This window comes from Chrysemys picta, chromosome 2, assembly GCF_011386835.1.
Source record: "Chrysemys picta bellii isolate R12L10 chromosome 2, ASM1138683v2, whole genome shotgun sequence".
In the NCBI taxonomy this organism is placed as follows: Eukaryota; Metazoa; Chordata; order Testudines; family Emydidae; genus Chrysemys; species Chrysemys picta.
The window spans coordinates 186,490,303-186,505,436 of NC_088792.1; the positions used below are offsets into that span (position 1 = coordinate 186,490,303).

At 42.1% G+C, this 15,134-nt stretch overlaps 1 protein-coding gene across 14 annotated transcripts in view; it reads right to left on the reverse strand.

The window, feature by feature from the left end:
• Positions 1-15,134, reverse strand: part of DCDC2 (doublecortin domain containing 2) — a 136,385-nt gene that overhangs the window by 59,271 nt on the left and 61,980 nt on the right. For all 14 annotated transcript variants that reach the window (XR_508289.4, XR_010597982.1, XM_042860482.2 and 11 more), the window contains 2 exons: positions 14,371-14,425; positions 11,269-11,452 (listed from right to left, as the gene is read on the reverse strand). Coding sequence is in view for 12 of the 14 variants with exons in the window: in XM_042860482.2 (XP_042716416.2) it covers positions 11,269-11,452; positions 14,371-14,425 (239 nt within the window). In the remaining 2 variants the exon portion in view is untranslated. The remainder of the gene's footprint in view (positions 1-11,268; positions 11,453-14,370; positions 14,426-15,134) is intronic.

Below are 15,134 nucleotides of genomic sequence, written 5' to 3' on the forward strand. Positions count from 1 at the left end.
TGGGGTGGGGTCGGGGATGAGGGGTTTGGGGTGCAGGAGGGGGCTCCAGGCTGGGGGGTGGGCAGAGGGGTTCAGGGTGCAGAAGGGGGCTCTGGGCTGGGGCACGGGTTGGGGTTCAGGAGGGGGTGAGGGCTCTGTCTGGGGGTGCAGACTCTGGGGTGGGGCTGGGGATGAGGGGTCCAGGGTGTGGGAGGCGCCTCCGGGTTTGGGTGGGGCTCAGGTCTGGAGCAGTGGGTTGCAGGGTGGGCTTACCTCTGGCAGCTCCCAGTCAGCGGCGCAGCTGGGGGGGCTAAGGTAGGCTTCCTGCCTGTCCTGACTCCATGCTGTGCCCTGGAAGCAGTCAGCAAGTCTGGCTCCTAGGTAGAGGTGTGGCAGGCGGCTCTGTCTGCACATTGGGGGAGGGATAGCTCAGTGGTTTGAGCATTGGCCTGCTAAACCCAGGGTTGTGAGTTCAATCCTTGAGGAGGCCACTTGGGGATCTAGGGCAAAATCAGTACTTGGTCCTGCTAGTGAAGGCAGGGGGCTGGACTCGATGACCTTTCAAGGTCCCTTCCAGTTCCAGGAGATACGTATATCTCAATTAATTTAATTGCTCTCACCTGCAGGCACCGCCTCTGCCGGTGCCCAGCCAATGGGAGTGCAGAGCCAGTGTTCGGGATGGGGGCAGCACGCGGAGCCCCGTGGCCCCCCCACCTAGGAGCTGGATCTGCTGGCCGTTTCCAGGGCGCAGCACAGAGCCAGGACAAGTAGGGACTACCCTGCCTTAGCTTCGCAGCACCACCGACCAGACTTTTAATGGCCCGGTCGGCGGTGCTGACTGGAGCTGCCAGGGTCCCTTTTTGACCGGGTGTTCCGGTCGAAAACCAGACATCTGGTCACCCTACTTTGAACTGGTATAAATGAATATAAAACATGCAGAGCACCAGTGAATCAGGCCCATTACATTTAATGGCAAAAGGTACATTATGGGGCAGAAGAACTTATATCTGCTCTGAAGTGTGGATCAAGGTTTGTCTTGGTTTTAATAGGTTATCACTACTAGACTATAAGAATTTATATAAAACACTATGATAATCATGATATCATAATGTTCTATATTTAATCTTTTAGAGAATTCTGATTGTCAGAAGCTCTCCCGGATTGTACCAGCAATTGTACCAGCAACCTGAATCACATGTACAAATGGTTGCATGCTAAAAATGTTGTGAGTGCAATTTATTACACTTTATTTTAAAGGATTTTTGTTTCCTGGTGCACTTGAATTTCCAAGAAGCAGCTTGCCTTTCATTTCTATGAAAAGATTTAAATTATCATCTTGGCTTTGGCCATGACTTGGCATATTGTGTTACACTGGAATAATGTGTTATACAATGGAAACAAATTAGTATGCTGCTCAGGTATACACTCCAGCAGAAATATTTTCATCATACTTTTTTTTTTAAATGACTCCCCCTCCCATGACAAGAAACAGAATGTTTCAAACTTAGCTAAATAATTGTATCTGTAACTTCAGGTAATTTCTATCTCCTTGAAATCCACTATTTTATCCAGGGAAAATATTCACTGAATACATCATCACACTTAATTTCAAATATGACTGCAAGCGAATATTTGTTATATGCCACAGGCCATCTTAAAGTCTCAATGTTGATGACGAAATAGATTAAATTGTCTATAGCAATTAATTCATTATATGTCAAAAATATATTTTGATGCGCCATGTTCATACAATCAGCATACTCAAGCAGTACTGTGAAGGATTTATTTAGAGGACATGCAACAAAATGAATGCACCAAGTCTAAATTAAACATACACTGCAATGTTTACCTATGCGGCTGTAGTATAGTTAATGCTATCTTCTCTAAGTGCTGCCACGGTCTCCTCTAAGTTTGATTGTGTATTTTATGCCTCTGTGGGAAAAGAGGATTTTCTTTATTTTCCAGATAATATGGGAATATTTCTCTAAAATCAGCATGTGAGCAGATACCTTTCCTAACCTGCTTTAAAACAAAAGCTACACACAGTGTAGGGTCAAAAAGTCACCCCCTTCCTGGAGTTTAGCTTTATTAATAATAAAGTAGTTACCAATAACAAAGTTTGGCTTCAGCCTTCTCCCCAGGTTTGGTGGTGACAGCTGCTGCTGTCACCCAAACTTCCTGCCTCAAAACTTCTAAGATATGGTCTCTCTAGAGTGGGTCTTCTACTTCCCTTATATTTAAATAGGAAAATGAGGCACCTGCCTCAGTGAGTCAGTAGAATCCACTGAACCTTTTCCCAACAGGATCAACTCCTGGTAACAGGAAGGGGCTTTTCAAACAAACACAGCCAGACTATTACATCGTCAGAGGATCTAGGAAACAAATGGGCAGGGAAACTGAATTAACCTCTCTCTTACAGAGACAGGTGCCCCAGAACTTGGTTTAAGCACATGTGGTGCTGCAGTCACTGCTGTACCTCTTCTGTGGATTGCATAGAGGCCTTTAAGTTTTCAGGACTCTCAGGCACTTTTATCATCATTACAATCAAAAGAAAATAAAAAGGACACAAAACTTACTACAAAACGTCTGCTCAGAATCCTGTGTAATGTCAAAGCAACTTCTACATGACAAGAACAACCTTTTATTTAGAAAAATGCCATGGTTAACAATGCAAACCTTCTAATTGAAAGAATACCTGCCATCAGCTCCTCAAATAAAATTATATGTCTGGGACCATAACTAGCAGCTGATCTTAAATCAAAATCTAGCAGTGCTGGCATTCTATCTGACTGCTCTTGACAGCAGAAAAGATCATACGTCAAGATGGGGGACAAGTACCAAGGAAAGCTGAAGAAAAGAAGCCATAGATAGCATCATGAAGTGACCAAAATGAAATCTGAATCTTCTAACTAAAAAGTAGAGTTAAGCTTAATTGAAAAATAAGTGTAAAAATATATAATGGAATAATAATGTCATCCTTGTTAAAATACATGACATAACTAGAAATTATTTTGAAATAGCAGAATCATGCAGCTGCTTCCTGGCTATTCTTTCATTTGATCTGGTTGAACAACTATCAGAGCATTCAGTAATGAAAACATAATTCCATGGCTGGTGGCAAGAGGGAAGTCTGCAACTGCTTCTGAACAGTCCTTAACCAAAGACTCACCAGAAAGAGAAATGTGTTTTTACAGTCTTAGGACCCATTCCAGCAAGTCAATGGGGACCTATGCGAGTGCAGAGGTTTCTAGGAAGGGGACCTTAGAGACACTGCTTTTTCTGTTAGCACAGCACTACTGTACTTTCAGTGTGGGTTATCTAGTGTCATTTAACCACAGGCAAAGTCCCATCTTTACTGTAATGGCTATTAGAAAGGATTCAGTTTGAACTCTGAATGGCACTACTGTCTGCAAGCTGTGTGTCTGATCATAACATTTATTATTATTTAATTAAATATTAGATTTTAATTTCAGCATGAAAAAAATGATAACAGGATATTTTGAAAAATGGCGAGTCATTTTTACCCTGCACAGGCCTCTTAAGAAGCCTACATTTTATGGATCATTTTGCACATGGGCCAGTTTTTGAGGTGTGGCTTGCCATCTCAAATTGTCCTGCAGTCTGCATGACCTATCAGGACAGAGTCAAGATAGCCAGCAGGCGGGGAGAATGATCAGGAGGGTGGGCATCGGTGGCTGCATGTGTGCCTCCACCAGCAGCTACCTGCAGGGCCGACCGTGAAGATGCCTCCTCCCTAGCTGCAGGAGCTCAGTTGCAGTCATTTCCCACAGCAGCTGCTTTCAGGGCCCAGCTAAGCCCAACCTACAGACAGGCACATCTCCTTCCTCCCAGTCTCCTACCAGCAGCAAAGCCTTGGACTTCTCTGTCTTCACACTTGGCCCTGTGTGCCTTCACACTAGGGTTAAAGTAAGGGAAACAGAGAGGGAAGCACAGTCCTCCCTCCTTCATCTAAAATTAGAGAAAGACCTGCCCTCTCCTCAGTATAGGAAGCTCAGCTCCTTCAGAGCTCGCCCTTCTCTTTGGCTGATGCAAGTCACCAGACAGGGAAATCTGACATGAAAGCAGCGTGGAGCCAGCTGATGCCTAGCGGCGGAGTTTCTGGGGCTCCCAGCCTTTCCTGCCAGTGGGTGGAACAGCAATAGCAACCAGTACAGAAAGAGAGATGTCCCGGGGGGGAATCCTATGTTTGTTTCCTATCCTCTAAAAGAGGCTCTGGCTTCCAGCCAGCACCCAATGTGCTAAAAGGCGAGAGAGGGAAATAGGGAGGCTGCCCCTCTTCCTCCCCTTCCCTATCTGGGAGAGGAGAAGAAGGCCATAAGAAGCCCCTGCCTCTTGAAGCCAGATGCCCCAGCCTAAGAGTGGAGTCTTCCTTATGATCGTGATACGGTGTAGTCATTAAGGCCCCAAAATTATGAGTTATCACTTTAAGAATATTTCAGGCATCAAGGCCTTTTAGAGAAAACAGAACAGAGGGCTAAGAGAATAAAAATCCAATGGCTAGATTTTTTCAATAGTCTGAAAAAACTCAGACTTGATGCAGACTTTTGCAATGAGACTTCCCCTTTTTCCCTGACTTAAATTAATGTCAAACTAAGATATTATATGATGTGCCAAATACAGAAGTAAAATGGGGAACTTGATGGAACCTATTAGCCAGGGTGGGCAGAGATGGTGTCCCTAGCCTATGTTTGTCAGAAGCTGGGACAGGGGATGGATGACTCGATGATTACCTGTTCTGTTCATTCCCTCTGGGGCACCTGGCATTGGCCACTATCGGAAGACAGGCTACTGGGTTAGATGGACCTTTGGTCTGACCCAGTATGGTCGTTCTTATGTTCTTAACCTAAAATTATAATTAAAATGAGTATAAAAGCGAATGTAACAATAAATTATAAAGTTTGGGGCAAAATATTGTAAATTAATGACAGGATTTACCTCCCGGGCAATCCTGTTTGGAAAGAAAGGAGTTGCATTTATATTGATTTTTTTTAGTTAACGTGATAAAGTGAAGAAGTAAGGCTGTTTGCAATGAGAAATGCTTGTGATATCAAGTTAGTATATTATACCTGTGCCGAAAGAGGCAGTAAATAAAAGGAACTAAAACCAAACAGTGTGGTAAGAAGGACACTTGACCACAAAGTGGACTAGTCAGAAATGAACTGTTTGGTAATAACACAGAGACTCAGCTCAGCCATACATACCAAGGTTCCACCATTGTTGTTAGAACAAGAATAGAAATGGTAGATTCATACAGCTATTCCTGCCTGCTGGAGAACAATAGTTCTTGAAGTGACTTTGCATTGTATAATGGACTGTCAAAACAAGTTTAAAGAGACTCAAAGAGTATGGAGGGACTGGCTAATTTGCTCTGATTAGCAAAGGGGCCCACAGAAAGCGAGTTGTGGAGGGAAGTTGCTAACTAGAGCAAATTAGCCAGTGTTCAAGGTATGTTCCAAGATGGCTGTCCCAACAGTTATGCTCTATCTTGTCTTATACAAGCTAGTGTGACAAAATGTGTAGCACAAAGAGACTGGAAAATTCCAGTCCCAGTTGTAAGAACCCAAAAGCTGATGTCTCATTCCCTGATTGGATGGTGAGACAGGATGACTCATTTTGGTTGGACATTTTGAATCTTCAGAAGAAATATAGGTCACCAGCTGATTGGTCCACACCATCATCTCCAAGAAGAGAGACCAAGTGAAACCACACAGCAAAAACAGGATAAAACAGCCTTCAGTACGTCGTTTCCCAAAAGCCAAAGACAACGAGAGGAGAGAAGACAGAGGTCCTAGCCTGGCCACCTGGGTGTCCTCCTGATGATATCGAGTGCCTATCTTGGATAGGCACTTTCTATTTTCCAACAATTCAGGTTGCCTGCTAGTGTACCAGAAAAAGCCTATGGTCATGTCTGTCCTTTGCATTGCCTGTGTTCGCAGTGTCAAATCCCGCTGTGAATGATAACTGAACTGAAAGCTGATGACTGAGCAAAGATCTGGTGATAGTAACATAGCCTTTCTCTTGGATGATGACCCAAATCAGTCAACTGATCAATTCTTGAAAATGTGTACTTAATTAGTAAAGAAGGGTACCTGCTTGTGTATGTGATCTAAAGAACATAAAAACGGCCATACTGGGTCAGACCAAAGGTCCATCTAGCCCATTATCCTGTCTTCCGACAGTGGCCAATGCCAGGTGCCCCAGAGGGAATAAACAGAACAGGTAATCATCAAGTGATCCACCCCCTATTGCCCATTCCCAGCTTCTGGCAAACAGGATGAGAACACCATCCCTGCCCATCCTGGCTAATAGCCATTGATGGACCTATCCTCCATGAACTTTTCTAGTTCTTTTTTGAATCCTGTTATAGCCTTGGCCTTCACAACATCCTCTGGCAAGGCGTTCCACTGGTTGACTGCTTTGTGTGAAAAAGCAACAAAGAGTCCTGTGGCACCTTATAGACTAACAGACATATTTGAGCATAAGCTTTCGTGAGTGAATACCCACTTCGTCAGACGCATGTGGGTATTCACCCACAAAAGCTTGTGCTCCAATACATCTGTTAGTCTATAAGGTGCCACAGGACACTTTGTTGCTTTTTACAGATCCAGACTAACATGGCTACCCCTCTGATTGTGTGAAAAAATACTTCCTTTTGTTTGTTTTAAAGCTGCTGCCTATTAATTTCATTTGGTGACCCCTAGTCCTTGTGTTATGAGAAAGAGTACATAACACTTCTTCATGTACTTTCTCCACACCAGTCATGATTTTATAGAGCTCTATCATGTCACCCCGCTCCTGCCCTGAAGGGCTTAAAACAGCCCTGGGAGAGGGCTCTGGCAGGGGAAAAGCTGGGCTGATTGGGGGAAGCAGCCACAGATGGGGCCACGCCCCAATCAGACCAGAGCTGGCGCTATAAGAGGGCTGAGGGCCAGAGCCTGAGACAGACACTCTCTCTAGCTGTGGAAAAAGAAGGACCTGGCTGCCTGGGAAGCTGAGGAGGGTACCTAGGGTGGAGCAGTGCTGGGGAAGGGCAGAGGGAGCTTGGGAGCTCCAGCCTAGCAAAGCCCCAGGCTGCAGGCCAAGTTAAGGGCCCACAAAAGGGTACTAGGGCTGCAGAGGGGCAGCCCAGATATAGGCAGAGGCAGCTGGTCCAACCCCCCTTGCCAATGATGAGTGGTTTATAGACTGCAGTCTGCCCCAGGGAGCGGGGGCTAGATGATGACTGGCAGTAGCCACTGAGGCAAGGTGGGGATAGGGAGTTGGGGGTTGCCCTGAGAGGGGAGACCCAGAGTGAGTGGATACTGTGGTGGGCAGAACCCCTGGGCAAAGGGCACCGGGGTCTGGGAAGGACATGGGGCCAGCAGCAGGCGAGACACTGGCCCGCAGAGGGCACTCTGGGCTGGAAGAGCTAATTCCCTGGACAACCAGCAGGAGGTGCCACACCGGTGAGTCGTCGCCCCACCACACCCCCCTTAATCGTCTCTTTTCCAAGCTGAAAAGTCCCATTCTTATTAATCGCTCCTCATACGGAAGCCATGCCATAGCCCTAATCATTTTAGTTGTCCTTTTCTGAACCTTTTCCAATTCCAATATATCTTTTTTGTGATGGGGAGGCCACATCTGCACGCAGTATTCCAGATGTGAGCATACCATGGATTTAAAGACTATCATAGAGTTACTGTGTGTGTCTTTGTTTTGTAACAGGTGCCAATCAAGACTATTGTAAAGTAGCCTTAAAACGGAACAAGTTAGTGTTGTTAACTAAGATTGTAGAACACTGTATATGGACGTGTGTCTACCACAGTTAATGATTTCATACTGCCTTTCAAGTTCTAGGTATAAACATACATAAATGAAACCAAGTGTGCAAGCTTCTTGAACTGCACTCAGTCTATACAGTCTGTTATAAATGTGGTAATTTATTCTAGATAGTTAATCAGATCCTGGGACTAATATGATTAATTGGAAAATAGGTTAAAAGGGTTGACTACTATAGATCCATTGGGAAGGAGACCTTGGTGAATTGGCATGTAAATAATTGATTAAATTGTCTTGTGATCTAGCTTTGGATTGTTCTTACTCTTGTTAGCAAACCGGAGCTGATAACCAACTAGCAGAAAGTGAGGCCCTATTTTGAGGGACTCTTATTCAAAAATCCAAACAAAGTCATCTTCCCAAGATAGTAATTGAGTATAATTGTTGTTTTCTATTGTGGTCATGTGATTTTATTCTGAAAATCTGAATGGTTATTTTGACCAGTTTTCTAGTCTGTTAGTCAAATCAGAGTCCAATACTATTTTTGCGTTCTTGTATCCTATACTATTAGTTGCTATTATTAAGGATATTTAATAAATTGTATAAAACTACATTCAACTCTCAAGTCCTTTTTCTTTAGTTAAGCAATCGAAATTAAAAGGACCCTAAGAAAGGTTGTACAGATAATCAGTTAAGCAGTTGCTTAATTAAGGTTTTGTTTTATACCTTATCTTTCTTACAATGGGTGTCTACGTGAATTCAGGAACCCACCTAAAGAAATATCTCCAGAACCCAGAACCCTTACTTATGAAAATCCTCACTCCAAACAAACTGACACTATCAAATCACTGGGTCAGAGTTACCTGGATCAGAGAAGACCGTGTACACTGACTCCTTAACTTGGAATCAGGAACATCTCGTCCCAGAGGTTCAGGTTCAATATACCAAACAGGAGAGTGGATCAATACACCTGGATTTTGAGAGCTACTTTAAGACCTCTGCATCAAGAGACTCTCAACACTACTGAGTGCTTCTTTTCTAAGGAGAAGAAAAAGGTTCCAAGGCCTCAAGTTAACCAGGTTGGAACTGTCTGAACAGAAGATAATTCCTGTATTCTTGGAGACTGATATGAGGATTTTGAATTAGAGGTCTCCGAGCCCTTAAAAACTGTAAGCCAAACAGACAAAGCCTTCTCCAAGAGCATGGCCTCTCTTCTTGCTTTTAACACCAAGGGCAAAAAATACAAAAGTAAGAGACTCCTTGCAAGGTATACCCTTCCGCAGGGCATTCCAGGTTCTTAACATCCTAGTCTGTGGCAAATACTATTTCATTAAGTGCAGTGCTTCAAGGCTTCTCCAGATCTACCATAATTAAGGCTACAATTTTGTCATGGATATTTTTAGTAAAAGTCAGGGACAGGTCACAGGCAATAAACAAAAATTCACAGAAGCTATGACCTGTCCCTGACTTTTACTAAATATGTCCCTGACAAAATGGGGAGGGAGGAGGGTCCAGCACCCTCCCCCTTCCTCCCCATCGCACACACACACACACACACACACACCACGCCGTCAGCAGCTGGGAGCTACAGAGTCCCCATTGCCCTGTGGGACTGGAACTGGGGGGGTCCCCAGGCCACCTCTGCTGGCGGCTGGGGAGTTGTTGGGGCCCCTTCCAGCGGCCGCTGAGTAGCTCCGGGATCCCTCTGCTGCTGGCGGCGGCAGCTGGGCATCTCTGGGGTCCCCAGAGGCGGCTGGTCAGTTGCGAGGGGTTCTGCCACCTGTTGGGCTGCTGCAGGGGTCCCCTGCTGTTCGTGTGAGCATGCTCAGTACACCCTAAGTAACACATTCAGTCAGATAGCAGTTTTTCACACCGCACGGCAGCTGGTCAGCTGCAGGGCCCCCAGTGTCATGGAGGTCACTGGAAGTCATGGATTCCGTGACTTCTGCGACCTCCATGACATAATCGTATCCTCAACCATAATTAAATCCTTATCATCATCTAATTTAAGCACTTTAACTACTACCTACTGAATAACTAGTAGTATTAAACTAAATGACATAATCAGGGATAAGAGAATTGTTTAAGAAACTCCTTTAGCAGTGAAAAGCCAGGACCTGAGAACAGGTAGGAGGCAGAGCCTTTGATAACTGCAGCTGGAACTTCAGAATGGTGCATCCAAGGATGACTACCCTCTATCAGTTAAACCAAGTTGCAGATTGCAAGTCATTGCATATAGCTTTTAAGAGAGGAATTTGCAGAGGCAATTTCAAGAAAGGGAACCTATGAAGATGGCCAGTTCTAAAAGGCAGACAGTAAAATTGCCCTTGGTCACTTTTAGTATAATAAGAAAATTATCTCTCTGTCAAGAAACAAACATAGTTTGAACATGACCCATAAACAGCTGGATAATGATGTCAACCTATAGTAACATCAGTACTACAATTCAAGGGCATTAGATTCACAACAAAAATAAAGCAGCAATTCTACAACCTTCTTCTAAGAAAGATACCATTATACTACAAAGTGATTCAGAGTAAAGGGCTTCATTGATCTTTCAATGCCAATTTTCAAATCTACTCCTCAGAATCAGGAAGTACAATTTGTAAATCCTGTACCATTGCAGATGCACTATTGGATCCAATACACGAAAGTTATAAAGCATGATGCATAATTATAGCACATTTAAACAGCAGTTTGGGGAAACATCAGAAGTTATGAAAAGTGTAATTTATTTTTCGTGACAGATATTAATTGCTCCATGTTAACAATTTTTGAACCATTATTAAGAAAAAAAATAGCACACTAATGTCTCAATAGCATCTGTCCAGAGTAGATATTCTGCTAGACATAAAACAAATTCTTACACCGTAAGGGGAGGAAAGCAATTTCCCAAAGAGAACATTTATTATTAAATTTCTAAATTGCTGCCATAACACAGTGGGGAAGCAAATCAGAAGTTGCCTCCAGCAAGTCTGAAGTGTGATTAGTCTCTGCAGCTATTGGATAATTGGAGTTCTACATTTGATCTATTCCCTCTGGGTCTAAATCATTTTGTTTTATCAGAACCAGGCAGCCAGCAGGGATCCTCTGGGACATTGTAATGTCCTTGGAGCAGGCCAGCTTTGTTTTTCTTTTTCTTTTTTTTTTTTCAATGCAGAACAATGACAAAGGGATTCTGACAGTGTTTTTCCATTGGTTATGCCTGTACCAAAAGCATAAAAGGTTGGGCAACCCTAAGTTATTTAGCTTACATTATATATGGTATATACCAGGTTAGTCTGTCTTTTATAAATTGGGCTGTGGCTGTGAATGCTGCATACAGATACATATGACACGTGATGATTTGATCTGGAAATTAATGTGGCAGACAAAGTACACTGAAAATCTGATGACCTCATTGGGATTTACACCAATGTGTAATTCCAAATTTTCACTGGTATAACCAAGACCGGAATCTGGCCCTGAGTGTTCAGGAACCTACATGATGTTATACTTCACCTAAATACTCACCATTATCTTGAAGGATATAAGTTGTTGCTCTTATATTTTGCTTCACTTTTGTGGGTTTGTTAGAAAAACTGATCTTCTCTTGAGTCTGTTCTCTCTTTTCCTTTCTCTTTGGAGGCTGAGGAGATGACACCATGTCTCCTGTGTCACGGGAGCCAACAGTAGATTTAGATTGGCGATCATTTCCCTAAGAGAAAAAATTCAGAATTTTCATTGATGAATATAGGATAGATTTTTTTTTTTAAGTTTCACTGTAAGCTACCTAAGTCATAGTTTATACAGACAACATGTATACAAACAGATATATTCATTAGCTACAAGTGCTTTTAGATGCTATCTAAAATAATCCAAGAAACCATAACCTTTCATCAACTTGTCAACTCAAAAAAAGAAAAAAAAGTCAGTTCATTTAACTCAATTAATGCTGTGAATTCCCTCAGGAAAATCAGGCATGCCCTCTTTGACACAAGATTCCTTAATGTGAAATAATACATGCATATACATATATAAAGTCATTGGATGTTCATAACCAATGTGATTGGTAAATAATTGATCACATGGCCAAAACTACATTTGTATGTTGTTCTCCTAAGTAGGAACAGCAGATGGCAGAGGCACTGGCAGACATCTGGCATTCGCACTGATGTTCTTCATTGTAGACACCTTGAAAGAGGCCAGCCACCCTGCTGCTTCTGAATCACTTCCCCATTTTGCATCTAGAAACTGAGCAATGGATCTGGACCCACGTCTCTTTATGGAGACTTACTATGGCAAATTCAGAAGACATATTTGAAAGTCATCTTTGAAGGAAGGCAAAATGACACGATATCCTTTTAATGCATATTAAAAGGATATCTAGAAGCTGATTTTCATAGGAGCCCAGTCCTTCACAGCGCCCACTGACTTCATTTGGAGTTGTCAACCTAATAATGTTCTCTAATTAAGCATCATGCACTTTTTCCCTTTAATTGACCACATTTAAGTTTAACACAATCTTTAGCTTGAAAAAAAATGTGACTTCCACATGTTTTTTCCTCAGTTTAAACCAGTTCACAATAATTTTTATAAAAGTTATTTCATAAATATGTATGCAGAGTAGATTACATATCTCAGACACGTATAATGCCATTTAGTTAAATCACAAAGGACAAGTAAATTCCACTTGGTACTTTCACTGGGTGCAGCTGTTTGAACAATTCAAACTATTCAAATCTTGGACACTAGAGGGCCCTGTAATTCTACAAAGTGTCAACATGGGCAGAATAGACAAGGACAGCATGGTTTTCCCCCGCTGCTGAAGTTGAGAGGAAATACCTATCTTTAACCAAAGGTCTCAGGACTGACTTCACTACAATAACCTTTGCTTTAACAAAATCCTGTATATATTATGCACTGGCATTTTTTAATAAAAACAACATGTTCATTGTGGTTCTTCTGATTTTTATTTAGTCAATAGAAATGTCACCTTGTTTCATTTAAAGATGGCTTTTTTGTTTATTGAAAAATGAGGATATAGCCACATTTCACCTTTTCTTTCAATGCCTACAAATTCCAAAATTCATAACATATCAAAGTGCTGGTCCAAATCAGCAACAGCAGTAAAACCGTAGGTGCCCATTAAGGCCAATGGAATTCCAATGATTTACACTAGCTGAGAATCTTGCCCCAGATAGTTAATATCAATATTGCACATTCCTAAAAAGTCTACATATATTAAAATGTCTACTATGCATCAGTGTGTCAATTGTGCATTTTTTATCTTGTCTGTGTTACTTCTCTACATGGGATACAACCATAAAGCAGATAAAATCTGAATGTTAGCCATTATTCTTGTTAGCTTCTCGCTTCTTTTTTCCAGACTTGTCATGGTTAAATGAGACTAATAAAAAAAATGCTAGCATGCTGAAATTCACATACAGTGACCAAAGCAAGGAAACTGCACTTTATACTGGTGTTTGTATCTTCTATTGAATTTAAACTGAATTGAGTGGAGGCTTTTTTTTCCAATAGTTTCATATTTTCTTGGTGTTTTGTTAGTTGTGGGGTTTTGGGGGGGGGGGGGGGGGAGGAGGTGTTCCTTGGGGCAGTGGGGTGGGTGGGATAGACTACAGGGTTTATACTTATAGACTGTGGGCCTGATTTTCCACTCCCTTCAACTTCTGTGGTCATTTACCTCTGTGCACAGTGAATGCAAGCAGGGAATAAAATACTACCATTCTGATCTGGCAGCATTTTATACCCACTCTGCACAGGTGTATAGGTCAGACTAGGTGATCATGATGGTCCCTTCTGGCCTTAAAGTTTATGTGTTTGAGCCCTGGTCTACACTGGGGGAGGGGGGTCAACCTAAGATACGCAACTTCAGCTATGTGAATAGTGTAGCTGAAGTCGGCGTATCTTAGGTCAACTTACCTGGCCATGAGGATGGCAGCGAGTCGATCGCTGCCGCTCCCCCGTCGACTCCACTTCCGCCTCTCGCGAACCGGAGTTCCGAAGTCGACGGGGAGCGTTTTCGGGGATCGATTTATCCGTGTCTACCCAAGACACAATAAATCAATCCCCGATAGATAGATCATTACCCGCCGGATCGGCGGGTAGTGAAGACCTGCCATGAGGTGTAAATGGCTTACAGGGTGTAAGGCAGTAAAGAATCAGGCTGTAAAGGATTCCTAGAGCATGGGATTCGAAGGCCTGATTCAAAGACCATGAAAAGACTCCCACTGTCTTCCCTGGCCTTTGTATGAAGTCTTGATTGTGTATTTTCCTTAGTTGCATAAACTGAATTAAAAAATGAGTGAAAACTTACAAGGATAGTTTACCAGAATTATAAGAAATATCTCAAAGCAACAGTTGGTCTTTGGCTGTGTTTCAGAGATGTTGTAAAAAATAAATAGACCATTACAGCAACAATATTTTCTGATATTTCTTTTGTCTAATTGACATGGGAATAGTTCCATATTCTTCAAGCTGTAATAAACATACCACCAGGTGGCTCTGGGTTTTATTATCACACGTTTAATTGAAACCCAAAGGATAGTGACTTTCTATCTATTGGAATTAAGCAGAGTTAGCAGCAAAAATCTTATTGTTACATTTGCTACTTACACTCCCTTTCGATTTTCGGGATCCCACAACAGGAGGCAGTGAAGAGGCTTTGGAACTGCAGAAACAAATAATACCTTAGGATTCTAAACACGGTCTATAATGTAAACGCTATATGTGCCTTTATTATAATAAACAATGGTTTGTTTTCCTAACTATGGCAATGTAGTTAATTATTTTATCCAATCTACTATTTTACTAAGAAATCCCACTGATACGCATGTCAAATTCCTATTTACTAGGTTGCAGATAAATGCCTAATCCTTATTTTATGAAAATAAATGTATTGTAATTCCCATAATGTATACTTCAGTGGTTCTCAACCAGGGGTACATGTAGCCCAGTGGGTCTTCCAGGGGGTACATCAACTCATTTAGATATCTGCCTAGTTTTACAACAGGCTACATAAAAAGCACTAGCAAAGTCAGTACAAACTAAAATTTCATACAATGACTTGTTTATACTGCTCTATTTACTATACACTGAAATGTAAGTACAGTATTTATATTCCAATTGATTTATTTTATAATTATACAGTAAAATGAGAAAGTCAGCAATTTTTCAGTAACAGTGTGCGGTGACACCTTTGTATTTTTATGTCTGATTTTGTAAGCAAGTAGTTTTTAAGTGAGGTGAAACTTGGGGGTACACAGGACAAATCAGACTCCTGAAAGGGGTACAGTAGTTTTGAAAGATTGAGAATCACTTGTATATTTTATATACTGAAAAATGTGAGGAGGTATTCTGTTAATCTGTGCAAGAGCGCC